At 48.4% G+C, this 26,676-nt stretch overlaps 1 protein-coding gene across 9 annotated transcripts in view; it reads left to right on the top strand.

Moving 5' to 3' along the window:
- bru3 (bruno 3) overlaps positions 1–26,676 on the top strand; it is a 1,518,741-nt gene that overhangs the window by 1,278,363 nt on the left and 213,702 nt on the right. For all 9 annotated transcript variants that reach the window (XM_070537813.1, XM_065432510.2, XM_065432508.2 and 6 more), the window contains one exon: positions 10,340–10,388. In XM_070537813.1, the coding sequence (XP_070393914.1) occupies positions 10,340–10,388 (49 nt within the window). The remainder of the gene's footprint in view (positions 1–10,339; positions 10,389–26,676) is intronic.

Here is a 26,676-nt window from a genome sequence, read left to right as displayed (position 1 = left end):
GCAAAAACGTTTTGTGGCAAGATTACTTTTTGTATGGACAAGATTACTCTTAGTGTATTGCGTCTCCAGTGCGCATCCGCATATTGGACAACGTGTATATAGTATCTCATTGTACCATATCATAATCATCCGCCACCTGCCTTTCCCTGTATTTCCCACTTCCCCATTCCCCAGTGAGGAGTAGCAGGCTACAGACACGCTCTCCAGGCCGACCTCTCCTCCTTTCTCTCCATTAAAATCTAGTCTACTCTCTCACAAATCACTGGAATCCTTTATTCCTTAAACTACCTTCCTCGTTCTTTTAAATACTTAATACATAATTCCCTTTTGCTCAGCTATTGTTGTCTTATCTCGGTACGACTGCTGAAACTCATGTCAACAGACTGTACATTCTGCAAAAGAAGGCCCTTTGTGCTATGTGTAACAAGCCATATAATTTCCCTTCAGCATCTTTATTTCAACAACTCAAGACACCGAAAGTAGAGGCTCTCTTAAAGAATCGTTATATATACTTGCGTGTAAAAACGAGCATAAAAGAGGTTTAAACTACATTAATTATATGGTTGACTTGAAGCCACACGAAGCTACCTACAATACAAGAAAGCCAGAGTATTGGAATGTACAAAAATGGTGCACTAATTACGGATCGCAAATGTCGCGCTTTAGGCTGCCTCGGTTACTAAAGGATCTCATTGTTAATAAAACGGATGTTGCGTCTTACTGTCATCCTGATATTTTTGCTTTTTTCTCCCTTATGTGAGTTGTATGCTATGGTCTAAGGTTAGACAGTGTATTGAGATGTGCACCCCCCCCCCTCCCCCGCTCTGTTTTTTTTTTTCTGCGAAGTTGTATATGGCTGTAATCTGCAGGATCGCGTCCGCGCGTAGACTAACAATTTCTCATACAAGGGCAGATCCCGAAGATGGTGCAATACAGGGCTGACCAGCGGCGGAAGTGAAGCAGGTGTTACGCACTCCACATACGTGGGCCAATCCCGAAGTTTGTGCAATATCGTGCCGACCTGCGGCGGAGGTTAAGCAAGTGTTAAGCACTCCCTATACGTGGGCCAATCCCGAAGTTAGTGCAACACTGTGCCGACCCGCGGCGGAGGTGCAGTTCGCCATTAAGGGGCCCGCGAACACAGCTTCGCTGGTCACACTTCTTCACAGAGTGGAAGAATACTTCGTTTTTTTATGCACATTTGCGTTTTTTTCTCATCTGTGATGTTTATGTATGGTGTGTTGTAGTGCTTGAGTTGTAATGAATTGAAAAAGCTGTATTTCCGCTCTGCTGCTCCTCTTGGTTTACAGGTGGTTGTGGCTACGTAAGCTGCCACGAGCAGCTTTTTCCCCGCTTTCCTTCCGCAATACTGTGTGTGTGTGAGAGAGAGAGGCAGATTGAGATAATAGGGACACAGTTACCTCGCACATCATTCTGCGTGGTAGTTACGGATACTAATGGCGTCGCACTTAGTATATTATGGTAGTGTGACGAGCGGCAGACGGAAGACGGAGAGCTCGGCTGGAGCTAGCCTGCTGGGGCCTACCACGTTTGTTAGCTGTCAGTTAGGAGTAGTTATGACCGCCATGCTGCTGGCGGGCACATTAACAGAAGCTGCGCTGGAGCTTCATGCAGCTGTTGCAGGTATGCATTTGAAAGGAATGCAGTTATAAATAGGCAGAAGTAATAATTCAAAAATACACATTGCAGATGTAAGACGGATCGTAAAACGTAAAAAAATATAAGCACCTGGTCTAAGAATAAGCATTCAGTCCTTTTCCGTCTTTATACATGTCTGCGAATTACCGGCCATGGTTGTGGGGTTTGATTCTAGGCCTAGTATATGTCCAGGTTATACAACAGAAACCCTAAAAATGTGCAGCCATTCAAACAGTATCATGAACTTGCATATGAAGGGGAGAAACGCGTGTTTTACTGCTCCATAACTATTGAAAACAGCTGCTGTCTGCGTTCTTTTCTCTCTCTCGTCCACTATCCACTGCTAAAGCCTTTGTTTACTACATGCTCGAGTAACGGCATTTATGGGCACACTCTCTCTCGAGAACTAGAAGTTCCTGTAGGCTCCTCGGTATGATGTATATGCGTGCTTGGATAATCGGAAAGCCTCATATATTGAAGTACGCGAGTGGCGATGAACTTTTCGCTAGGAATGCAAACTTCGCTAGCGCGCAGCCGCGCTCAGAGTGGCCAGTACTGGGACAGACGACTCATACGCAAGGTGGCCAAGCAACGCTTGCTTGCGTCGGCGGCTTTGCCACCACCCTGTGAAGCCGACGCTTTCCTTTAAAGGCGGCGAGGTCGGGGAATCCTGATTATAGACTCAGCTGGCGTTGACGCGTCTTGAAAAATGAGGCCGCGATAGCGCGCCCGCGCGGGGTCCCCCTTCGCCGGCTGCCCCCGGCAAGGCGTCTTCGCCGCAGGCTTCGGAGCGTTAGAACAAGCCCCTCCTGCAAGGGCGGCGCCGGCGCGCGCACGCGTAAGGAGAGAGCGGGGAACCGAGGTGCGGCGCACCTCCTCGAAGCTGGGGCCACCGCGCTCTGCCGGTCTTGCACCCGGACACGGTGATTAGCCCGACGTCAGAGCTCGCTTGCCCCCTCCTCCCCCCTTGCCTCTCTCGCCCTCCAGAGTGCGTCTGCCGAAAGGCCAGCATGTTTAGCTGACTTCCCGGGCTGTGAAGCGCTCGCAATGAACCGAGGTAAAATTATTCCTATTTTGCATGTGCTTTTAAGACTGTCTTCTACGATCCAATGATCTTGAGTGATTTTTTTTTTTCGCTGTTGCAAAATTGCTTTGATTGCGGCGATTGGGCAAAGAATAATGCTTCCACTGGCCGTCTCAAGATACTCTACATTAGTCGCACTCCGGAACATCTATCAATGACGCTTATTTGTGCTCAATTTATTGTCCCTCTACACATTTTTTTCCCTTCTCATTCCGCACTCGTCCTGCCGCTTGCTTTGTCCATGTGTGCGCTTGTTAATCTGTCACCATGAGTTACCAGCTGGCCCAAACCAACGCTTTGCGATCTCGGAAACAGAAACTCCACTACCGTTGTGTCTAGTTGTGAGCAGCAGCGAGTCAAGCTTGTTTGAACATCCAGCGTCTGTAAACATTGCGGTGCCTTGTATTCGTACGAAATCTTTCGGTATTCTTGCGAGCCTGTCGGATGTGGTTCTTTGCTGGTGTAATTTATGATATCGTTTCCAAGCTAATAATAAACGCGGATCCATCTGAGACCGCTTCGTGTATATATTTATATACGTGATCTGCACTCTCCGAAAGGAAACACTTCTTATCACCGTTGGACCTCGTTCCAATTTAGTCAAGACGCAATCCATTTCTTCGCCTAACATCGTTTCCGACTTAAATTTTCCGGTCGCTTCCCGCTCGGCAATCACGCGCTGCAAGAAGCATCTCGTCGCACCAACGTTCTGCTGTCCGCGGCCGCGTGTACCACTTGGACCAAGCGCCCGATCGCCATCCCGCCCAACCCCGAGAGGTCGGCGTTCATTCCATTTGCCCATTTGCCGGCTAAGCAGAATGCATGTGCCGTCGCCGGCGGCATATTCCATTAGCGCCTTCGTCGGTCGCCTTGTCGTCTTGCTTTTTTCGGGCGTCACGCTAATTCCTTCGCGGAGCGCCGGTCCAAGCCTGATAGAAACTGCGCGCGTGGGCTCTCCGAGAGAGGCTGCTAGATCCGATCTCCTTGCAGCGCCCACTTCGGCCGCCCGACGCAATGCTGTCGCCGGGCTAACCGGCCACGACAGCAGCAGACAGAGCGCCGGAATGGCTGCGAGCAAGTTGCGTGTCCGATGGCCCGCGGCGAGGCCCCCATTGGCCGCGGCATTATCCAATCAAAGCTCGTCGCAAAGTCGGCGCGCGCCTCGCCTGCTCGACCCCGCCGTCATGTCAACATTCATAACGGTGCGCACTGCAGGCGCAAGCTTGCCAGCCCGGTCGGTTGGCCCGCTTATCAGCTCGCGTCGGCGAAGATGGCCGCGTGCAGCGGCCGCGCAGCTTAGCTGGACAGGCCCGGGCTCCCTCCCGCCTGATGTCTCACTCCCCCGCTCTGTGTATTATGCGCGCGCGTGCCTCGGGGCAAGCGCAGTCCGGCCGATTAAAGGGCTTAAACTCGTGTTTGCGCCCCGAGAGAGCTGGCCCTTCGCACTGGCGCGTGTGCACCGGGTCGTTCTAATTGCATGGCCGCCCGCACTGTCTCTGGTCTTGCAGAGAGTATAACGGGTCGGCTGTACCGGAGACAAAAGGAATGAAGAAAGAAACCGGCGAGCCAGAGCGCGCACGGGGCGCCGAATTAAAGCGGCCTTCTCCTTTCACGCTCGCTGCGCGAAAGGCCCGGCGAGTTTGCTCCGGTGTCGGCGACGCCCGAGAGTTTAATTGCAAAGTCGAGTCCGAAGGAGCGTGCGCGGGCCTTCTTTGGCCGGAGCCAGATACCAGTGTGCTGGACGTCGCGCCCTGAGGAACTTTTGCCGGTCGACCCTCACCTCTCCCTTCTCATTCTGCGCGTTGGGTATTAGCGCTGCGTAGCGGACCGTGAACTGCGCGCCCTCTGTGGATGGACTGTGCGCACCGCTGGCTCCCGCGCGCTCGCAGGGATTTGGGAGGAAAAAATGAACAAGCAGTAGGGCCGAGGATTCTTACCGTAGCAGCGCAGCAGCCAGGGCTCCCCGCCAAGAAGCAGTGTCGCGGAGCGGCGTCGCCGGCCCTGCGGTGTCCAAACTCGCGAGAGAAAGTTTGTTGGCGTCTCCCTCTGTGCCGCTTGGCTGCTGCCGCTGGATCGGCGCGCGGTCGTAGGGAGCCGGGCCCCCTTCCCGCGTCGCATTCCTCGGCTGCACACCTGCGCTTTGCCCGAAGCTTGGGCACCACGAACGCCGGCGACTGTCTCCTTTTTACTCGGGATGTCTGTATTTGCGCCAGTGTGCGAAACGTGGTCTGGCTCAAGTAATCTCTCTGGCTTTGTCTCCAGTTTGCTTTCGTTGGTTTCGCGAGCGACTTGCTGTCCACCTCGAGATTTCATACTAGCTTTCTTTTGTGTGAACGCGTCTATTCACAATTCTCCATGTCGGCAGAGCTCGAACTCTTGCAGAATGAAAGAGGGATACCTGATCGGATCTTAGTTCAGCTTTAGTTATATAGTCTGGTACCTCTCGAAAGTCGCACTTGAATAATTAAATGTTTTGAGACAAAACAAACGAGAAAGAAAACTGAAGCAAGCTTTCCCTTCACAGGTATTTATTTTTCGTGTTATATTTTGCGCAGTGACGTTCCACTGTCAGGATTCACCAAACAATTGTTACGCTAGAACTTTTCAGGATGATGTGCCAGCCGATTGTGATGTAAGACATATTCTCAGCTATGGAGGCCGGCTTATGACAAAGAACACTTACGAACAGCAAGCTTTGCGAATGCGGGCCCACATTACCGGATGCCGACCACCAAACTTCACGTTACTAAATTACATATTTAAACATCATATTTCGGTCTTGTTTTTACGTTTAAGCACTATATTGCTTCAACATTCCCTTCAAGGTTATGGATACAAACACGTCAACGTTTCTGCCGTCGCATAAATGTTTAAAATGGGGTTCACGCTTTTATTTTTGCACGGGTTCTCGCATGGCCTCTGCATCGAAGCTTGGCATGGCCACTGCGGGATTCGCTAGAATGCTTTCGTGCGCTATGCCACGCGACTCTCTGCCGCTCTGTGCCGACTGTGCATGCTCGTGGCTGCATCATAGAATAGGATCGTGGTTAGCTGAAAAGCTATAGGGTGCTAGCGTACATACAGGTGACACTGCAACCGCCGACGAAGAAGAAGACAGTTCGTAAAGCGCTGGCATGCAAACGCGTTTCTAAAACCCGCCCCTAACTCTTGGTCGAGCCTCTTGAGTGGATAGGTATCAACAGCTTTAAGGTCGCCGCCGTGCCACCACCACCGTCATCATCATTGCCTCGAGCATCGCTGACATGAGCCGCTAGCCCTTTACATCTTATTCATCCATTGACCTTGTGTCCCTGCATGAGTGCTCCTCGTGAATGGGCTTCCTTAGTTTGGCGAGCTAAATCAGACATTCTTTACCGAACGTACGGCAGGCTTCGCCACAATGCGTTGCAGTTTTCTCTTGGCCGACGGCCCGTGCACTGAAATAAATGCGATTATGAGGACGTATCAGTTGTTCATTCTGCAGTACATCGCGTCACATTAAGTCGCTGCTGGTATATACTTCTTCTACGAGAGTTTCCTTGCCATCGCCATTACGACTTGTGGACCGTACGTAGTGAGCCCGTGTTTGCACATGTGTAAAAGCACATGCGCATTGTAGCTGCGCGTTTCAGTAAAAATAGGACGTTTGCTATTCTGAGCTCAGAATTTCAGTCACAGGAAGTGCAATAAACGGAGTGCACGTTCAAACTTCAACAATGAGGCAAGCTGCTTCCAAAGCTAAGTCCAAGCAGGTCATATCAAAGGAGTCGGTGGATGTTGCCAAAGAAACTACCGTAATGTTTACGTTATGCGTCCACGTGCCTTGTAGTATTTTTTCGTTTGGACACTGCGTCCTCAGCGAAGAGTACCAATGCGAATTGGCCTTTTAAAGTAAACCACGACAAGAAATGCGTGCTACCGACCGGCCCAACGCGCACAGCTGTTTGCACTTAAAATAATAATAATCATATTTGGGGTTTTACGTGCCAAAACCACTTTCTGATTATGAGGCGCGCCGTAGTGGAGGACTCCGGAAATTTTGACCACCTGGGGTTCTTTAACGTGCACCTAAATCTAAGCACACGGGTGTTTTCGCATTTCTCCCCCATCGAAATGCGGCCGCCGTGGCCGGGATTCGATCCCGCGACCTCGTGCTCAGCAGCCCAACACCATAGCCACTGAGCAACCACGGCGGGTGTTTGCACTTAAAGCTGTCTCCCGCAATAGCGCCAGTACAATCGCGAGCCACGCCGTAACCTCAAGTGACATTTAGTGCAAGGAGCCAAAATAAAAATGAGAAGCCGCTCTGTCATCCGATGTTCTTTTTTATTTAAAAGGTTCACCGCTTTCGACAAACTCTTCGATCGCAGGTGGCACCAGCGATGGGGAGCTGTAAAGATGAGCGCGCGGAAAATTACGACCAGCGCACGTCATTCGGTGTGTTGAGTGCACTTTTTGAGCTAGACGGAAAAAAATCGATCGCTGTTTGCGCTGAACTAAAATTTCAGTGCGCGGCCACTGACAGGCGGTTTTCCTTTCTTGTTATTATCACTTGCATACTGAATAAGCACGGCCGTCACGTCCACAACGTGCATTAAATTATCGCGCACGTCTCTCGGTGAGCGCGCCCACCACGGAGCGCCGCTTAGTTGTTTGAATAGAACTGTGCACCATTGCTGAGGTTAGACTTCTCATCACCTTAGCACAGGCCGAATTCACAACGCGCTTGACGCACAAGGTCGGATGCTCATTTGCGAGGCATTTGCCTGACGCATTTTTGGGCATCGAGATTGGCTACCGCCGTGGCGTCTGCCAGCGACGAAACTTGGCTACCTGCTCGTAGTTCTGTGAATTTCGCTTCATGTTCTTGATTGGGTGAATAAAGCTGAATCTTTGGCTGCACTGCACGGCTTCATCGCGACAGAGAATGAAGGAAGGAGAAAGTAGTAAAAACTAGTTGAAAGAGGGCGCGTTATAAGAAAATGCTTGAGAGAAAGCAATAAAAGAAAATCAGGAAAGTGGCACAGAGAGCAAACGTGCGTACCCGCTATCTCGGGGACGCAACACTCCGGAAACGGAAGCGACGCTCTATTTCCGGCGGCTGAGAGCCCCGAAGACGTGGCGGGCGAGTTATTCGCCATATTAGGACCAACGAAAAGTGTACGAGGAAAAAGAAAGATAAAGCGTTTGAGAGGTGAAAGAGAGAGACAGAGGGACTGGACCGCAAGTGGACCATTGGACACGGTGCTGGCAGTAGAAAGAAAAGAGGACCAAGCAGTTAAGCGAAGTCCGTGCTTTTTCATCTTCAACATAACAAAAAATCAGGGTGGCCGTCTGCTCTCGTCGTCCGCGCGCCCCCGAAGCCGAAAGTCTCGTTTGCGCCCTTACGACTCTGACTGGGGACGAGTGCTTCGTCGTCTGCTTGCGAGGCATACGGGCGAGGGAGTCGCTTCAACTTGGCCGCGGGTGCAGCGTAATTGACTCGATGCTGCTCCTTCGTGTTCTGAATCTGCTCAGGCAAATCATTTCGTGTTACGGACATCACGTGGCGCAGTAATGACTGGCAATATTTCTTGCCGCAAGCTGTTACGTTCTCCTTCCATAACACGGGGCACGAAAGTCGTTGGACAAGTTGGCGGGCACAGCGAAAACGGCGAGTTTATTCCATCGCGCCGCTCGACGTGCGACCAGTCTTCAAGATTACAAGAACTTAGCAGCACTTCAACATACCTGCGCCATCTGCTCAGAGTCTCGGGTGATTTACAAAACAGGGTTCGGGCTAGTTGGTTGGGCATAATTGAATTAAATGTTTTTAAACTTGCTATCTTAAATGCAGGTGTTGCGTTTTTAACTTGTTGACTGTATTTGAATTTGGTGTCCACGTTTTACTTTCGCGTTGTAGCTTAAGTAATGCACAACACCGCAGAAATAGTCGACGACATTTGGGGAAAACAGCGCAATACATTCATTATTCCCAAGAGTCTTCACTTTGCTTTAAGTGGCGGCGAGAAATTGTCGAGAAGGGTAACATGAATGACTGCAAATTTAAATACTCGTGATGGTTGCAATGTTTTACATAACAAGTGAGAGGAAAATAAAAGCCATATTCTCTAATAATAATAATAATAATAATAATAATAATAATAATAATAATAATAATAATAATAATAATAATAATAATAATAATAATAATTTTAATTATTATTGCTATTATTATTATTATTATTATTATTATTATTATTATTATTATTATTATTATTATTAATGAAGAACTGTCTTTTTTAACTGCCCTTTTTGAAGAACCGTCGGATTTTCTATATCAAACATTTGAACTTAACCAGGTAGCCTGTGGGCTTTCTTTAGATATATCTAAGGCTTTCAATTCGGTAAGCCGCAGTATTCTATGTGCTAAACTGCACAATTACGGGTTTCGGCGACATTTCCATGCATTTATACATTTATACAAAACTACCTGTTAAATCGGTCTCAAATTGTATGTATTGGCGGCCAAGAGAGTTCTTTGCGGTTTCTTAATGCAGTGGTTCCACAGGGTTCCATTTTGCCTCCGCTTCTTTCTTAATTTGTACGGTTGTGACTTGGCATCGGTAACTACTTCATGTACGATTTTCCAGTATGCACATGATACGTTGCTTGTTTCTAAGCACACGCAGTACGAAGCAGCTGTCGCTTTACTTCAAAGCGGTGTAAAAAAAATGTGATGGACTGGTCTCAAAAAAATATATGTATAAAATTCAATACTCGGAAAACTCGATTAGTATATTTCTGAAATCTGTTAAAGGCTCTTGTAACAAGTCAACGTGTCTTTCTTCACGGTTCAGATTGCTTAGACTGTGTTTGTGCCCCAGTACAATATGCGGGTAGTGTCAAGTGCCTTGGAGTGTATGTTGAAACTGACTTATCATGGAATATTGAAATGGATCGAATTTGTGCGCGTATACGTAATGTTGCATGTGTCCTTTACCGTATAAGGAGTTATGTACCTACCAAGTGATAGTGCTTGCTTTAGGCTACTCGCATATAAGGTACGGAATTTGTTTTTTTTTATTGCAGCGGATTTTGGAAGCATAAAATTGACAACCTATTAAAAAGCATACTAAAAAGTGTTGCGTACAACCAAACCGCGGATAACTTATTTCAAGATTTATAAATGCCCGATTTCAAGTCTTTGTTTCGTTCGACAATTGTGATACATTATTTCTGGAGCAATGCTTTCCGAGGACCTGTCCATAAAGGTGTTGCTTTGCGTAGACATCCCAGATATGTAGTTCATCGAGCAAGAACTCGTTATGGAAAAGGACAAAGAAGGTACTATATCCCCCATCTGTTTAATAAACTTGCATGGATGGATGGATGGATGGATGGATGGATGGATGGAAAAACTTTATTGAGAGTCCTGAGATAGCGATTATCGTGGAGTTCCCACTCTGGGACGGGCAGGCCGAGCCTGGCCGTCGCATCGCCGCCTAGTTCTCATGCAAAAACATAAACAAAGCAAGTTGAAGCTTATAACAAAATTAAAAATAAAGAAACGGTCACTGTCTTACTTATTTTGTCTTTTCTTGTTTCCTCCTGCAGATGAACCGTCCAATTCAAGTGAAGCCGGCCGATAGCGAAAACAGGGGAGGTGAGTACCTGGCGATTTTCGTAATGGCATTGCACGCGATGACTCCATTCCTCCTTGTGGGATATACGCACGTGAAGCACAAGGCCACCGCAAGAGCACGCGTAACGCCGAAAATTGTTTCTCGCTACATAAATTTCGTTCGAGAAAGCTCTACTTTGGACAACAGACTAACGGAAATGTTAAAAACAGATCCACGCACCGTTTAATATTCGTATATCGACAAATACTCTCTCCCGAGATAGGTTTGTTGCGTGACGACTTAAATGAGGCTGCGCTGCCAAGCATACAAGGAGTTCCACGGCGCAAACAAACTTTCGCGCGTCCTTAAATTCTTGTTCCGCAAGCTGCCTCTGAAGCGTCATCAAATCATACCTTACTTTTTCCAAAGCAATCAACTTGTATCGTATCCTGTTTATCAAGTAGTTATCTATTTTTTTCGTCTCTTTAGTTAGAATCGAACCAGATATTTCTTTATTGAACAGGATTTTATTCTGAGGGTTTAGTCAACACCACGGCAACATCAAACGTGTGGCTGCGTCAGAGCAATAGCCGCGTCAGATGTGCTTAGTTGATAACCGCATCGCGGTTAAATTACATTTAATTTTGGCACGCGCAGGCCAAGTTCACTACAAATTGTTGCAAGGGTTTTAAGAGTACCAAGTCCATTAACACGAGTGCCCATGTAGCACAGATACGAGAGTTGTACATTACTGAATGACTACCGTGCTGGTGTTATGAAGCTCTGCGGATATATTTTTCCTTCCAGAACTACGCGATGGCATTGCTTGAAAACAAACTAGTTTCTAGGTGGTCCAGTGTGGATACACGGAGTGCGGCGCGATTCTCCAATCGGCTTCGATTGGTACGGCGTCGCCCGCACGTCTCTAGTGTACGTGACTGGCATGCCACCATATGTGTTCCCTTCATCAGGATCTGCTCGCGTCACGAGAAGAAAAGCAGACTGCTCGCGCACTTGTTCGTTTGAAACACTTAACGAGGTTTCATTGCTGTGAATATATATATATATATATATATATATATATATATATATATATATATATATATATATATATATATATATGTGTGTGTGTGTGTGTGTGTGTGTGTGTGTGTGTGTGTGGAAGAGAAAGGTACAGTCCACGGACGCCGGGTGGTCTTATACTGTGTCGCTCCTATGTGGCGCCAGCGTATTTTCCCCAGAGCGTGCGACTCGCCCAAAGGCGGCCCTTCTGCTCGGCAGGACGAACGGACGCGGCGAATCCCGACATGAATAGGCATAAACGAACCTCGCCCCACGGGGAACCTGGAGGGGGCTCCCAAGTGCGAAGAGTCGTGCCGCTGGAATCTCACCGACGTCGACTGAATGAAAGAAAAACGGCACACCGGGAAGCGGCGATACGGCCGGGCCGATACAGACGACGGCAGAGGCTCGCCGAGGCGGAGCTGCGGTGGCCGTGCCGTGCGTGCGCGACAGTGTGCGTCGCGCCGTGCATATTCAATATCGGCTCTCGCCGGCAGAACAGCGCCGTTCGAATAAAGAGAGGGACTCGAAGGGGCAGCGGGCGGCTCCCAAAACGGCGGCGAAATTCGGTTTTCCACGCCGTGCTCGGCTCTCGATGGAGTGTCGTCGCGGCCGTCTTGGTATGCCGCGCGAGCGACCGGCGCCGGCCCCATATCGAACCGAGATGGCACGGGAACGGAGCAGCGCTCGCGTCGCCTCTGTTTTCTTTCCTTTTTTTCGCCGACGCTTTCTTTCCTTTTCCGGCCATGCTCGCGCTCGCTGCGAAGACAAAACGGCGTACGCACGAGCGGCTGGGCGCGGCTTCCCTCCTGCACAGAGACGGGCTGCTCTGTATGAAGACCGCGGCCCCGGCGCCGTATATCAGGCCGTCCTTTTCCGAGGACCGCGCTGGGTGTGCGCTCGTCGTGAGCCTGCGTCGCCGCCTCTTCGGTCGCGAAGGGCCGCCCGTGTTGTTCGTGCGTGCGCAGCCCAAGCGACTGTGCCCCTCCGTGCTCGCGCCAGGGGTCCCGGCTGTGTGTCGCGCCACTTGCCGGTCTCGTTTATATTGCCGATATTGGAAATATTGGCAACTTGTGTCGTTTTGACGAGGGTCTAGTTTCGGATGACGATACCACGATGTCATTAGGACAAAACGTGCAAACTGTCCGCGTTGCGAGAATCATTTGCGCCCAAGGCGTTCCCGTAAAATGTCCCTTTAGGAGGGCACCGTGCGTGGGCCAAAACTATAAATGTGTGTATAAAGAAGCTAGTGTTGGCAATGTTCTTCTGTCGAGTTACACAGAGCCATGTTATTTCCTTTTACTGAATCCCGAGTCCTACAGAGTCGCACGCGTTCTGCCGATATGGGGAATAACAAACGTCCTTGCAGAAATCACGTCGCGAGTTCCGACGCCATTAAGACTCCGAAGCTCCTAACGGCGAAAAAATTCGATCGCCAGCGGCAGAGAAATTGCTGCACTACCTCGATTCACCTGGGAGGTGTCCGCTGCTTGATACCATTGCAGTAACATCAAACACTCGTACCGAATAACTTCGGTGCGAGGTGCGAGTAGCTGTGCTTAGACAAATGGTCGCCTACGATCTCCGCTTAAATGGTCAGATAGTGTCTACCGCTTGAGATGCAATAGTATTGATTGGGCCGTAAATACTGTTCAATCATCCTTGTATCATCGCCACCACATGAGCTCCAATAGAGCGAGGAGTTGCTCAAAGGACTCAATGCGTAGGCTGAGGAATGCGCACAAATATATGTCATAAAAATATGACAACGAAAGTTAGGGTAGACAAATGACAAAATCAAAAGTGCAGCGATCACTGGAATGACGTTACAGTAAGACACAACACAGTGCAAGCTCATTTAAATAGGCGCAGTTTTAAACATTGAGCCGGTCGAGTTGGCGGTGGGAGCCATGCGATATTGAGCTGCCGTTAAAGAACAGCCCTTTTGCAAACATGGGCGGGCTTTTGTTTTAGAACCTAATCACGATCGTGGTCATAAACGCGTGATGATCTTGTGAAACGTCGCTACTGATTGCGCGCTTTCGCACGCACAGTCACATTCTTAGGTTGAGCAGGAGGAAAAAAAGAGGGCACGTACCATAGCGCATCCCCTATATGAGTTCGACGTGCACAGGTAATCGACGTGCACAGGTACAACCAGGGCCGTAACTAGGGAAAGAGCTAGGTGGTTCCGATGCCCCGCGAATTTATCGCTTCAACGATATAATTATTAACGTCTATCACAGCGTATATACATATATGTCAATATATGTACAGTCGACCAAAAAAGTTTACGGACCAAGAGATCTGACAAAAAGCTGAATATATCCTCAGTCTCAAAACACAGCCTGTTATTCCCGTTTCCAGCCTTTTGTGGCATATGCGAACAACATTCTGACGCCAAATTTTACTGGCTGCTTTTAAAGGCTGCTCGTATATTTTGAATTTTCTGAGATGCCGTGGTCCGTAAACTTTTTTGGTCGACTGTACTGTCGGCCAAAAAAGTAAACGGACCACGGCCTAGGTGGCCGGAGCGGCTGCGGGGCCGCACCGGGGCGCTGCCATCTCGCTCCGCGCGCTGACGGCGAGAGTGCCCCGAGTGACGCCAGACTTCGCCCTCACTCTCACGCGGGGCCTCATCACGCTCGATAAATTTCTAGTGCACCGTTCGGTTGCTTTGCTCATAGAGAAAGGAATACAAGAGCGGACACTCCCATAGAGCCCAGCGGACGAATCGACTGCAGCGCACCAAGCCGTCGATGTTAAAACCTGAAGCACACTTCCGGTTTCGGTTTTGTGCGCGCGCGTTTTGAATTCTAGCTGGTGCGCGTCACGCCGGCTCCGTTCTTTTTTTTTTTGCTTTTGCAGCAAAGATTTATTTACATATTTATTTTTTATTTATTAAATATTTATGTGCAAATTATTTTATAAAGTAAAATTGTTTGCGAACGATCTTCACAAGCCTCCATTGAATATGTGCCACGTGCAATTTCATAAAGACGCAAGACACCTTGTGAAATGTGGAAACATTAACGTTTATTTTATTCTTTGTAAATGCTCGTCGCGGGCTTCTTGTGCATTCATCCAGCGTTGTGGCACCAGGTAAGCAGCAGTAGTTTCCGCAGGAAGCTCCACCAGACGACGTGAACTGAAAAAAATTACAGGCGTTATTTTGGTATTAACATCTAAGAATAATGCCTGTAGAGGCGAAGCGTGCGAAAGTGGTGAGTGGGTGGCATTACAAACAAAAGCAGTCCGTATTGACACACACGGCGTAGAAAATACCCGACTCATCCCAAGCAATACCGTACATACCACAAACACATTCCAATTCCAAACGTTCCCCTCTTCCCAATACTTATTTCCTGCACTTTAATGGCACGAATGCGCGGGCAACGGCGCGTTTCGCGAACTTGGCTACAACCGACGCGATAGTACACTACGAATACACAGAGGTGGCCACAACACAGGCTCTCAACCAGAGCATGCTGGACGCTCGCAGAATTCCTCCTACTCGCACTCAAGACAAAATGCGTGGGTGCCGTTCAGAAGACAGAATTTTCGAGTTACTAGTTCCTGGCGTTTGAGCTCCTTGGCTCATCACTTCTGCGTTCTGCAGGCGCAAGCAACGCACTCCCGTGTTATCACTCTTGACGATTGCTCGTCGCGTTTTCGACAAGCGTGGGTACCGAAAGGCTTAAATTGTTGCGGGGACATAAAAATTGCGACAAATTTGTCGGAGTAAGATTCAGTACGCGCCAAACTAACTGTCACCACGACCGAGCTGCTTTTCACTGCGTCACAACAGGCGCGGCGAGCGGGCCTCATAACGTAAAAGTATCGAAAATAATTTTCAACAATGTTGAGCGTCAGAGAAAGAAAAGCGCCATGAACTTGTCAGTGCATTAAAGCGCGAAACCGCGCACCACGGCCGAGCTTATTTTCGATAACCGAGTCACAGCGCCAGGCGTACCCACTGTGCTCGAAAGGTAGCCCAAAAAGTAATGAAATTAGTTTCAATAATGTTGGCAGTCAGAGAAAGCGCCAAAACTTGTCGCAATAAAATTCAGTACACGCGAAACTGCGTCACAGCACCCTGTGCGACTAGCGTGCCCAATAACTACCGAAATTAGTTAAAACAATATTGGGGCTTACAGGAAGCGTGGCAAACATCTCCCAGTGCGATTCTTTAATTCAAATTAACTGCTCCACGACGGCCACGCTGTTTTTCGTTAACTGCGTCACAAGTCTAGCCTATAGTTGCCGGACAGTAAGCCTAATTGCTTGAAGTGCGTCGCAGACTGTCGAACAAAGTTTCTCACCTTGCCGTAGTCCAATAGTGCAGTGCTGCCTTGTCGAAGTTCCGAATGAACGCAATAATTCGCCGGGAGGCCACCTAACCAGGCTAAATCCCAAAATAGAAAAACAGTCAGACGGGTGACCAAACAGGCCAACGCTCAGATACGCGGCCGCTCGCTCTCGTTTCGGCGGTGAGTCTGACGAATGACGTAAACATTTGGCTCGGCATTCGCCAGTTCGCCTGTCGCTAGGCAACGAAAGTAAGCCACAAAGTTTAACTTAATTTATACGCAGATATTTTTAATTTTTCCGGGAAAGAATAAAAAAAATAAAACAATTTCTGTTAATCCCATTTAACATTCTTCTTTTTCTCGATGCTCGCGGCCCCAATTCGTCGATGTTAAAAGTATAGCGTAACGTGTTTCCTGTTTCCAATTTTCGCCGAGTGTCCGCTCTTGTTCAATCCCTTTCTCTATGCTTTGCTGCTGACGGTCGCGACGAAGGCGACCGTGGATCGCCGGTAGTCCAGCGCATGGTGCTGTCGTGCATGCAGTAGCGGGCGGCTGCGGGGCAGAAGGAACGAAGACCCGTTCGCATTGTTGTTTCGCTTATATTCACATTATCTTTCATATGAGCGCATGCCACCGGCGTCCACCGCTGCTCAATTTTAGGCAACATAACGCAACATTACGGTGACCGCGCGCTCTTTTACGCCGGCGCGATAAGGTACAGGCGCCAAGCTTTACAGAGATCACCTTTCTGGCATCGTCTCTAGCCGTGGATTTATTATTTATATCAGCGACGCCTCTGAAAACTGCTTTATTTAGCCACTACAATGCGTAGGTCGTTATGAAGCTTTACAAAAGTACGGCCAGGAACAGATAATTGGGACCGCGGACCCGCAGCCGCTCCGGCCACCTAAGCCGTGGTCCGTTTACGTTTTGGCCGCCAGTACATGAATATATGTCAAATATATATGCTTATACTATTACATGAAAGCCATGTGCTCGATTCACGCGCATATATAGGTGAATATACCAAAATGACCACCGCTATCCCCGCAGAGGCTCTGCTGAAAATAATTCATGGATACGGCTCTGAGTATGACACGGACAGCAATGCGTATCTTTGCTTTCGCATATATATTTATCCGATAGTTATGGACGCCATGCATGTTTGAACATTTGATACCTAATGCCAGCTACTGACTTGCCAGGGTGTCATCAGGCCGAGCAGCACATCATCATTTTTTATCTCTCGCTTTCCATCTCGATTTCCTAGTGTGCAATTCTCCGTTCGTTTCCGCGTGAGGTACACCTAGACTGGCTCTTTAATAGGAACCTCGCTCGTTGCAGCAACGGGGAAAGCTATGGATACATTGATCCGTCGTCCTGATTGGTCGGGCCTCGGTCATGGCTTTCCCAGCAGGGCAGTTTGTCAAGTCTCTGCTTGCCGCGTGGAGGTGGATGCGCGCAGGGATGAACCTGTGCCTCCGCAGCCCATCTTAGCGGGCAGGAGATTAAACGTTGCGCCAGAGTAATCCCGCCTCCTGGGGGTAGCGCTGCAACGTCCTGCCGAGGTCCCTCCCCCGCACCTATTCCGGTGCGCGTGCTTTTCCGGTGCGCGTGCTTTGTATTCATTACGGGGCCCGGCTAATAAAGCGGCCGCGTTCCTTGCGATGGTCCGCGGCTCAGCGGGGCCGTCGACGGCAGCGGCGCGCGCTCCTCAAGAGGCAAAGCAATTATCCGAGGGTCACATGACCGAGCGGCGCCCCGTGCAGCCTCTTGTACGTCCGGAAGGTCATCCTTATTTCGCTGCGCCACGCGGGTATTGACATTCGAACCCGTGGCCATCGCGGCACACCTTCACGTGCCCTTGATGAGCTGGGCGCATCCTGAGGTGTCAGCCAATGCTCAGGCGAAGTGGGACGGGTGAGATAATTTGCCTTTACGGGAGGCGTCGCAGTGAATTAGGCACACAGTTAAGCGAACGAAGTAGGACGCCCAAATTATATTTGTCGTTCACTCGCTCTTCAGTTATCAGTCAACTGATGCTAACGCGTACAGAAAACTTGCGTGCATGAGGTATTTCTGCTATACCTCTCATTCTATAAAATCACAATGTTTGACCAAAGTCGGTGGCAACGTCAGTGTTGATCAGGCCTCAGATCAGTGAGACTCATTTGCAGCTGAGAGGGGTCAGTGCTTTGCCTACTGTGTTGGTGGCTCTCGCATTACCTGTTGTATTGTTCTGGATGGGCAGGTAACGAGCGCATTCCAGTGACATTATTTCTTGTGAGTGCCCGTGCGTGCTGCGGAGCCAGTAGGCCATTGAAATGTGCACTATTTACCTGGTTACTTGGTCATGTGGACAAGCTGAGCGCGGAACTATAGCCATGTCCCTAATGCGCCCGGAATCATCAGTGGAAGCGCGGTAGGAAGTCTCTTACTAGCAAAGCTGTCGCGTGACGGAAAGGACACCAACTAGTTTGTTCGTTTACTGTCAAAAAGGTCACATTTCTGCTTCCGGCGATTTTTCCCTTTAGTGTAGTTGTGACCTTTGCGCGTCAAGCGTCTATCGTGGCATGCAACTTTCTGTGCACACAATCATATTGTCAGAGGTGTGGTTGGGGGCAGGCGTGGTATTAGCGCTAGCTTGGTTTGTTAAATCTTATTTGTAGGAATTATGTGTCACCGTCATATGTCACAAGTCTGCTCTCAAATAGAGTGCCATAAACAGACAAGCGAAGGTCCCCGTGAGACGAAAGGACGAACCTTGAGTCGATAGGGCGAAATGTAAACCAAATAAGGTGAGTATCGGCAACATCTTGGTTGACAACATTCTGCAGCCTCTTCCTTGCTCTTCAATTTGCCATCTTTCTTTTTCAGTTCTGGTTTGAAAAGCAGACGTCAACCGTCCTACGCGTTATCTGCTCCGGCACCGCTCGCAATGTGACCCAGGAACGGCGAGCTTTAGCGAAGCGGGACCCTCCAGGGGAAAGACTGCTGCGGGATCGATACGAGATAGCCAAGAACACGGCCGCCTTGATCTCTCTCTCTCTCTCTCGTCTTTCCTTTTCTTTTTTTTTTTATAAGCGAAGTCGTGGCACTGTGTCGTGCAGACCTAAAACCGTGCAGGGGCTGGATTCACTACAGTCCTTATGGAACCGCGAAAACAGCTCACGAACACACATCAGCAAATCCTGATAGCGAACGCGATGCGATGCTCACTGGCTTTTCTGGAAATTATAAGCATTTCTGACGGACGAAAACGCTTCGAGAGTTTGTATACCTGGGTGTGGCACAAAAATGATATAGAGGCGCTGTATTGTGTAAGGGCCGCGTGTCTGACTTTCACACTGCTGCACTGTTCTATTGGGAAAGAGTGCAGACACAGTAAGACAACCTTAAGGTCTGACACAGGGGAAGGAAAGAGCGAGTAATAAAAAATTGAAACCTTAGGACGCGTGCCGGCCAGGGACGGCCTTTCTGCTCTTACATCTCACCCGCGGCTCGGCGATGGAAGACGCGGGAGCAGCCGAGTGCCGCTCCGATCACGTTTTGTCCGCAGCGGCTCGCTGCTTCTCGGGCTTTTCCTTATCGCGTCCGAGCAGGAGCTGGTGCGCCAGCTAGCGCGAAGCTCGCTGCACAGGCTTGGCTTGAACCCACGCGTCGCTGTCCAGAAGGGCGCCCTCTGTATGCGGGCAAGAGAACGAGGGTTGCGTTGAAAGCGGGTAATTTGACCAGCCCGAAAAAATTACAAATAGCTCAAGCAAGATTTTACGATGTTATTCATTCTGTACGTGGGAGGAAAAGATTGTGGCGGAGGAAGTACGCTAACAATGTTTTATTTTCTCTGATTTTCACTTCATCGCCGCGTGGGAAAAGAGGGAACTAAAGCGGCCGAAGCCGTACTATCCGAGCAGAGCGGTTCTTCTCTTTTTTTTCTCAGCAGTAAAGTAACCACGCAAATCGACATCTACAATTAAAACGAGGTTCGGCGCTTCAAACAGCACAGCTCATATCAAGTGTTTACATTGTGAGGGTTATTGCAGAAGCTTTAAGACAGCGCGCGGGATGTGAAGAGCGGGAGCGCAAATTTTAATGGAAGGGCCTTTCATGGCTCCCAGTCTTTATTTTTGTTAACCGCTCAATAAAGCACAGTTAGACACGTCCCTTTGATACTGGCATGGATCTGCGCATTAATATAGGCGGGCTTCTCGCGTTGGATTTTTTTTTAAGAGCACCATGACAGATTGGCATTGAAAGCCACCATATTTATTTATCAGACTCGTATAACGTAGTATGAATCTAGAAAGTCTGTAACACCTGAATTAAGGCGATATCACTGCTCCTTTAAGATTTTTATTGAAACGTATTCTTGCCTGTCTTGCAGTTACGATGCTGTCTACGGCAGCTATCTGTGGCTGTTGACCTTATACACGAGACAGAGATGATAAATGAGATGCGAAAGGCGGGAAGCTTAACCGGAAGATAAATATCCAGTTACGTGTCCTGCTCTGTAGAAAAGGTAGGGGGAGACGGAACGATAAAAAGAAGTCTGCATCATCTTGTTTAAGTAACAATGTCAAAAGAGCTTGCCAGAGAGGAAGTCGAAATTCTTCGGAAACTAAAAGATGAGCTCAAGATTGAATTGAAATCGTCACGCGAAGCGTGCGAAAGAAACCTGCGCAATGAAATTTGTTATCTGAAGAATGAACAGCTAAACATGACACAGAGCATCGAATTTGTGCACAGAGGTATCGATGAGTTGAAGAAGAAACTTGAAACTAAAATCGCAAGAAATTATCAGTTATCGAAAGACAACCAGGAAATCAAAGCAAAACATGTCTCCCTGGAGAAAAAGAACGGTGAACTTGAGAACCAGATTGTTCATCGTGAACAGTATTCTAGGAATGCCAATCTTGAAATACAGGGAGTTGTTAAGAAGCGAGATGAAGGCATTGTTGCCCATTACCGACTATCGGAGACGCTATTGATGAGCCCGCCAGCGAATGCGATATCGAGATTTGTCATCGCGTCCCCACATGTAAACTGGATAAAACTAATATCAGCTTGCAGTTCAAGTCCCCGTCTAAACGCAACATGACACTAAAGAAAGCAAGAGGAGCCCGGCTTACTAACAACAACTTAGGACTTAACAATTTAAGTGCTATCTATATAAACGAGCATCTTTGTCCTACACTAAAGAAACTTCTCAATATGGCTATCAGGCGTAAGAAAGAGTGCCAGTGGAAATCCGGCTGGACCTACAATGGAAATATTTTTGCAAGACGGTCAGGCACTTCTAACGCCATACCGATCACTTGAGTAAACGACCTTACTAAGATAACATCGGCTTAAGCCGCGCCCTTGCAGTTTAAATTTCCAAAATGCGATATCATGACTTTGCGTTACCCCATGAAGTCCTTCCATTTTCTTCGACGCGCATTTTCGTTTTGCATATTAACGCACGCTCTGCTTTTTCTAGGCATGGCCAGATTGCTTGTTTTTTAGGCGAATTTTCTTTCCATTATAGTATTTGAATGCATACTGAGACATGGGTTTATGACGGGTGTGCGATGCTGCACCTTAATTTATACAAAAACATTTCCTCAGTTCAGTAATCGAAGGGGCGGTGGCGTCACTATTTATGCCGACGCTTCGACAGAATATGAAGTAATCTTAGATCACACTTTTATTACTAATCATTTCGAGATCCTAACACTAAAACGGAACCTTGATGTTACTGCCGTCGTTAATCGCTCCCCAAATGGCAATTTCGGTCAGTTTATGAGCTTCTTTGAAAAAGTTTTGTACATTATTTCAAGAAATAGTCTTAAACTGGTTTGAGGTGGAAATTTTGATATATATACACTCAAAAATAATAACCTTGGAAGGAGCAAGGAAAGCTGCTTGCTAAACGGTACGTTAATGGTACCAAGAGTTCCAACGTTGACACTGTGACTGCTAACATGTTGATATTAGTTGCATAAACATAACCCGCAGCTAAGAAACAACAAATTCTAATGATCACTACTTGCGCCAAAGCGAGGCTATACTACTTCCCCTTTGGTTCTTTCAAGAAATACACGGTCGGAACGTTCAGCTCAGGAAGAATGTGCTAGCTACTTCAACGATGAAAACGACTGGAGGACATCGTAAGGCAGTAAGGAATGCGCAATGTACGGCGAGTATTAGTCTGCCTCGGAAGAGCAGCGTGTCGCCGTCCCCCGAACCCGCATCTTGTCGTCGTCATCCCGCGGTGCGTGTTCCTGACATGTGGAGGTCTGCCATATCCACCGCTTGTCGAAAGAGAGCACGGGATGCACGATCGTGACGACGAAACAGAGAGCATCTCGGTGAATGCACTGCAGGCGCATTGTCTTTGCGCAACAGCAGCAGCGCGATGTCTCTGGGCGTGCATGGGTGCTCGAGTTGCGAGCTGACCCGAAGCCCAACGAGTTCCCCGCTTACCCTGCAGAGGAGGCCGGCAGGCGGCCATGCCTTCCCGCGTGTGAGTTCTTATGTGCGCGTGCGTGTGTGCGGCGCCTGCCTATGGGGCGGGAACGACTGGACTCGGCGGAGAGGAAATGGTTCCCCCCAAGGAAGGATGCATCCGCGCTCCTTCTCGGCCGCGTCCCCCATTTGCGCATCCCGCTGTGTCCCGTCCGCGTGATTAGCACGTATATTGAAAGAGAAAAGCGGCCCCGGATTATTCGGCGAGGCAGCCCCGCTCTTCTTCCTTCTTCCCCTCGCGCGGCCCCTCCGAGTTATCCCCGTCACGGCCCGCTTGTCGCGATGCCGGCCCACGTCGACAACGCTAGGCGACTCCCGACGCGCTTCAGTTGTCCACTCGGTCGTGCCTCACCGCTGGAAGTCGGAGAGGGGCGAGCCGCACTTGGGTTTCGGTGCCGCCGAGTTTGCGTGCAGCACCACCTAGTACGGCAAAAGTGTGGTTGCAGAATACCATCTTGGTGCAAAACGACGGTCGAGACTACTCACACAGTTATGTCTGTTCCTGCATTCTTCATTTATTCTGCTTTTCTCTTTTATATTAGCTTTTAATGCGTAAGAACGGTTCGCAAGAGCTCACTAATATGCCTGTCGAGGTAACAACAAAGATGAAAGCCAGTGAGTCAGCCAATGATAAACTTTGTTCCAGGCTCATAAAGTATTTCCCTTTCTTTCTTTCTTTCTTTCTTTCTTTCTTTCTTTCTTTCTTTCTTTCTTTCTTTCTTTCTTTCTTTCTTTCTTTTACAACTCTTTGATCCTAGATACTGGTTCATCATGCGCGGCCCGCGTTGTGCTATTGGCCTAGGTCGGTAGGATATTCCCGTAGTACACTGCTGTCTCTTTCCCCGTCCCCTTTCTTTTGCCTTGTTCGGCATTAAGAAGCGTCTTGCTTGTCCTGCACACAGACGCGCACCGCATACTCAGCGGCGCAATTTTTTTCCGTCACTGAGAGCACACATTACGTTGAGACATCTTACTCGGGGATAACCGTTGCGAAAGGCCGCTCTCGCACAAGTGCTCCTCGAGCGCTGCACGCTAATCGTGCGATGGGGCCGCAACAGGCAGCGCCGATGGAGACGTGCCGCGGAAAAGACGCCGCATCATTTCCGCGATCCGGTTCCTTGGGTCGCCAGCCACTGTGCGAGCCACTCTCGATTGTTCGGCGCTTTGCTGATCTTCCTCAGTAAGGGTGACGGCAGGGAACGCAATATTGGTGGCAGCCTTACATCTACGGGCGATGTCCTTTGATGCCCTGCGCGGCTCATAGCCTTGACATTCGTTCGCCTTCGGTGCTAAATGTCTACCACCTGCCAATCATTGTCTTATTTTTTCATCTCGCGCGGCGTTGGCGGCGTCACTAGGACGCTGCTTCGTTAACAAGGAGGAAGGCGTTGTTGGCGGCAGCCAGCCTTGCGAGACTTGCTGGCTTCTCCTGGGCTGACGTGGCACCTGGGTGCTGGATGACACGCAAGTTGCGGCCTTGCGTCCGCTTTATAGCCTCGCCGTGCGCGTCGTCTTGTTCGTCCGCCCGCGCGGTACGTCTTAACGATGACGCGCTGAATGTTGCGAACATAGCTATATGGGCAATTTGTGCTGAATAGCGATTTACTTTCAGAATAATCTGTTCAGGCCTAACATAACCGCAGTAAAGCGACATTCACTTAGCGTAGCATATTTTGGCGTACTTTCGGAGGCCACCTTGACCAGCGCGCTGACAGGGTAGAAATCCCGGCGATTATGTCAAACGTGATTTTGGGGAAAGCAGGTGTCCTGTGGTATGCCTATAGGTTATTACCGCCCGGAGTACAATCATTGTTCCTATACACTATGCTACCGAAAATAAATGGGAAGTGCGCTTCGTGCGTTTTCCTCTTCGGTGTGTCGAATCATGGTGGTTATTTTTGCAATTACTTAAAAGGACGATGCTATGCTGAGGCATGGAATGAAACACAGGATGGAGGCCCTTCAAACTTGTACCAGATTATTTTTCTGCCTTCTGAGCATACTGGATGTTTGAGCGAACACTTTCAAAAATGGCAACCATTCCACTCCGTGAAGATGGAATGGCCGCGAAAGCACTTTGCTTTTCGTTTGAGAGCTTTGATTGTCTTCGCCTTTCGCTGCCATTCCATTTTCACGGAGTGGAATGGTTGTCATTTGTTTGAAGTCTGTGATGATTGGAGTTGATGTGTTTGAATGAATGATTTAGTAAAGACAGTGGTTGATGTTCGATTGGGATTATTAATTTTGTCAGGGTTGTCAGGATTTCTCTATGATCACTGTGATATACACTCAGTGGTTGGACTGCCACCCTAGAGAGGTTCTTGGCGAGAATCGAATCAATGCAGGTCCGGTGAAGCGTGGCAGGTATCAATGGTTTTGAGTAACATTGCAGGCCAAACTCTTCCAACATGTATTGCATGAACCATTTCTTCTCTGGCTGAGAAATATCCACGTTGAGGTATCCGTTCATGATCACAGGTGTGGTATCATGCTTTCTAACCCATTGGAAATACGTGGTCATAAACTCCTTGATTTCGGACTTGGAAGTAGCGAGCGAGATGTACACTGCCGATATCACAATTCCTTCTTCCATTTGTATAGCACCAACATCTGCACAGTCGGTGACGATTAAAAAAAAAAAACATCTGTTCTTACCCGTGTGCCTGGGACCTCTTTGGGTCCCACGTGTGACGAAATTCGTTCAAGGTTGCCGAGCCCGCAGGGGCACGTGCGCCATTGAGCTTGGACCGTTTGTGCACTATCACAAGGATCGGCCCACAGGATGATTTTTTCTGTTGCCGGACTCCGAGAAAACTACGGAAGGTTAGTCATATCCAAGCTTTCGCGGTAATATTTTTAGAAATTGCCTGTGGCAGATACAACAATTCTATTCCATGAGCTGGTCTACTCGAAGAGGCGAACATTACATCATTGAAAAATTGAAATACATAATCAACAGGCATTCACTAATTAAGTGTTTAACTAATTACCTCATGGTACATATTTCAGTTTACAAATTCTAGCCGGGGAGTTCGCAAGGCGGATGCACTTGGAACGAATTCTCAGGATGATACCAGGTACGAAATGTTAACTCCCGAGCTTTTTGGAGAAATGCATTGACCTTTCAGTTACTTTTGTGATTCAATGCATAAGACGACGTCTTGTAAGGGGAAGTAAGGGGAACAACAGTGCGTTTTTACCGCAAGTTTGACGGCGCATATCTCGTAAACGGCATCATCCACACAATTATATTGAAGTGGATATGCCTTGCAGTATCACCTGCTAGAATTTGTAAATTGCAATATCAGCCAGAAGGTAATTAGTCAGAAACTTAATTCATTAATTTTTGTTAATTTGTTGATTCTGGATTTCAATTTTTGTGCAAGTAATGCCCCCCTGTTTAAGTACACCAGCTCATGGAATAGAACTTCGCTTTCCCTCCATCCCGCTCCCATGTGTAGGGTAGCAAACCGGTTAAGCTAAACTGGTTAACCTCCCTGCCTTTTCTTCTCCACTTTTTCCTTCCTTCCTTCCTTCTGCCACAGGCAATTTAAAGAAAGAAAATGAATGTTCGTTGAAAGAACCTATATGTATGCGTAAACACAATTTTTAGAAAAATAAAGAATGAGAAGCGGTGGTACTTTGATGGGGCCGCTAAGAAGTTCCCGTTTATTTCAATGATGTTTCCTTGCTGAAATCTTTACTCCGGGGTGTTACTTCCGTTTTTCTTTGATACCCTTCTCTCAATCTTCCCTCCTGTTTCCTATGGAGCTCTCAATATTCATGTTTTCTGCTTCTTAATACCATCCGATCATTGTCCAATTTCCTGTATGGAGTGCGCGCCACTTAATCATGGAAATCAAGTCAAATAAGCGAAAGAGATGGTGGCATCGGTTTTCCTCCTGGATGCAGGATTAAAGCGAGCAGAGTGCCTAGAGGCTAGGGTCAGTGTATTGTAAGCCCAGCTTTTCGTTCGGTTATCTTCCTTTCTTTTACCATTCATTGCGCAGAACGCCCAACCTCGGTCATTAGGTAGGCGAAGCGCTGTTCGGACCGCTTACGAAGAGCGAAAAATAAATTATGATAGAATGATCGAGAAGAAATAGGAAATCCGATGGGCTCAACTTTGTTTTTTGACAACCGTATGATCAGGCCTACAGTGCAGCCTGAAAAAGCATAGGGGAAATTAATTATGTTTTTACTGAAATGATCCGTTGTTCTTTATTAGTATATGCTGTGACGACTTGAGGCCTTTGATTATCTGTGCTGCCCACCTCTACGCTGTGTCAAGCTTACTGGGAAGTTGGTAAACTTCTCGGTATGTAGACAGAATGTAGGCCACTGGATGGGTCTGCGATTGTCCGTAGACCAAAGTGCCGTCGTATCTCACGGCCAGGATGCCGATTTGAGACGAAAAAGGTCGCAGTTTAGCCCGAAAGCCGAAGAATGT

Source organism: Dermacentor albipictus, chromosome 4 (assembly GCF_038994185.2).
Source record: "Dermacentor albipictus isolate Rhodes 1998 colony chromosome 4, USDA_Dalb.pri_finalv2, whole genome shotgun sequence".
Lineage (NCBI taxonomy): Eukaryota > Metazoa > Arthropoda > Arachnida > Ixodida > Ixodidae > Dermacentor > Dermacentor albipictus.
The sequence above is the reverse complement of the archived record's forward strand: the minus strand, read 5'-3'. Positions and strand labels throughout refer to the sequence as shown.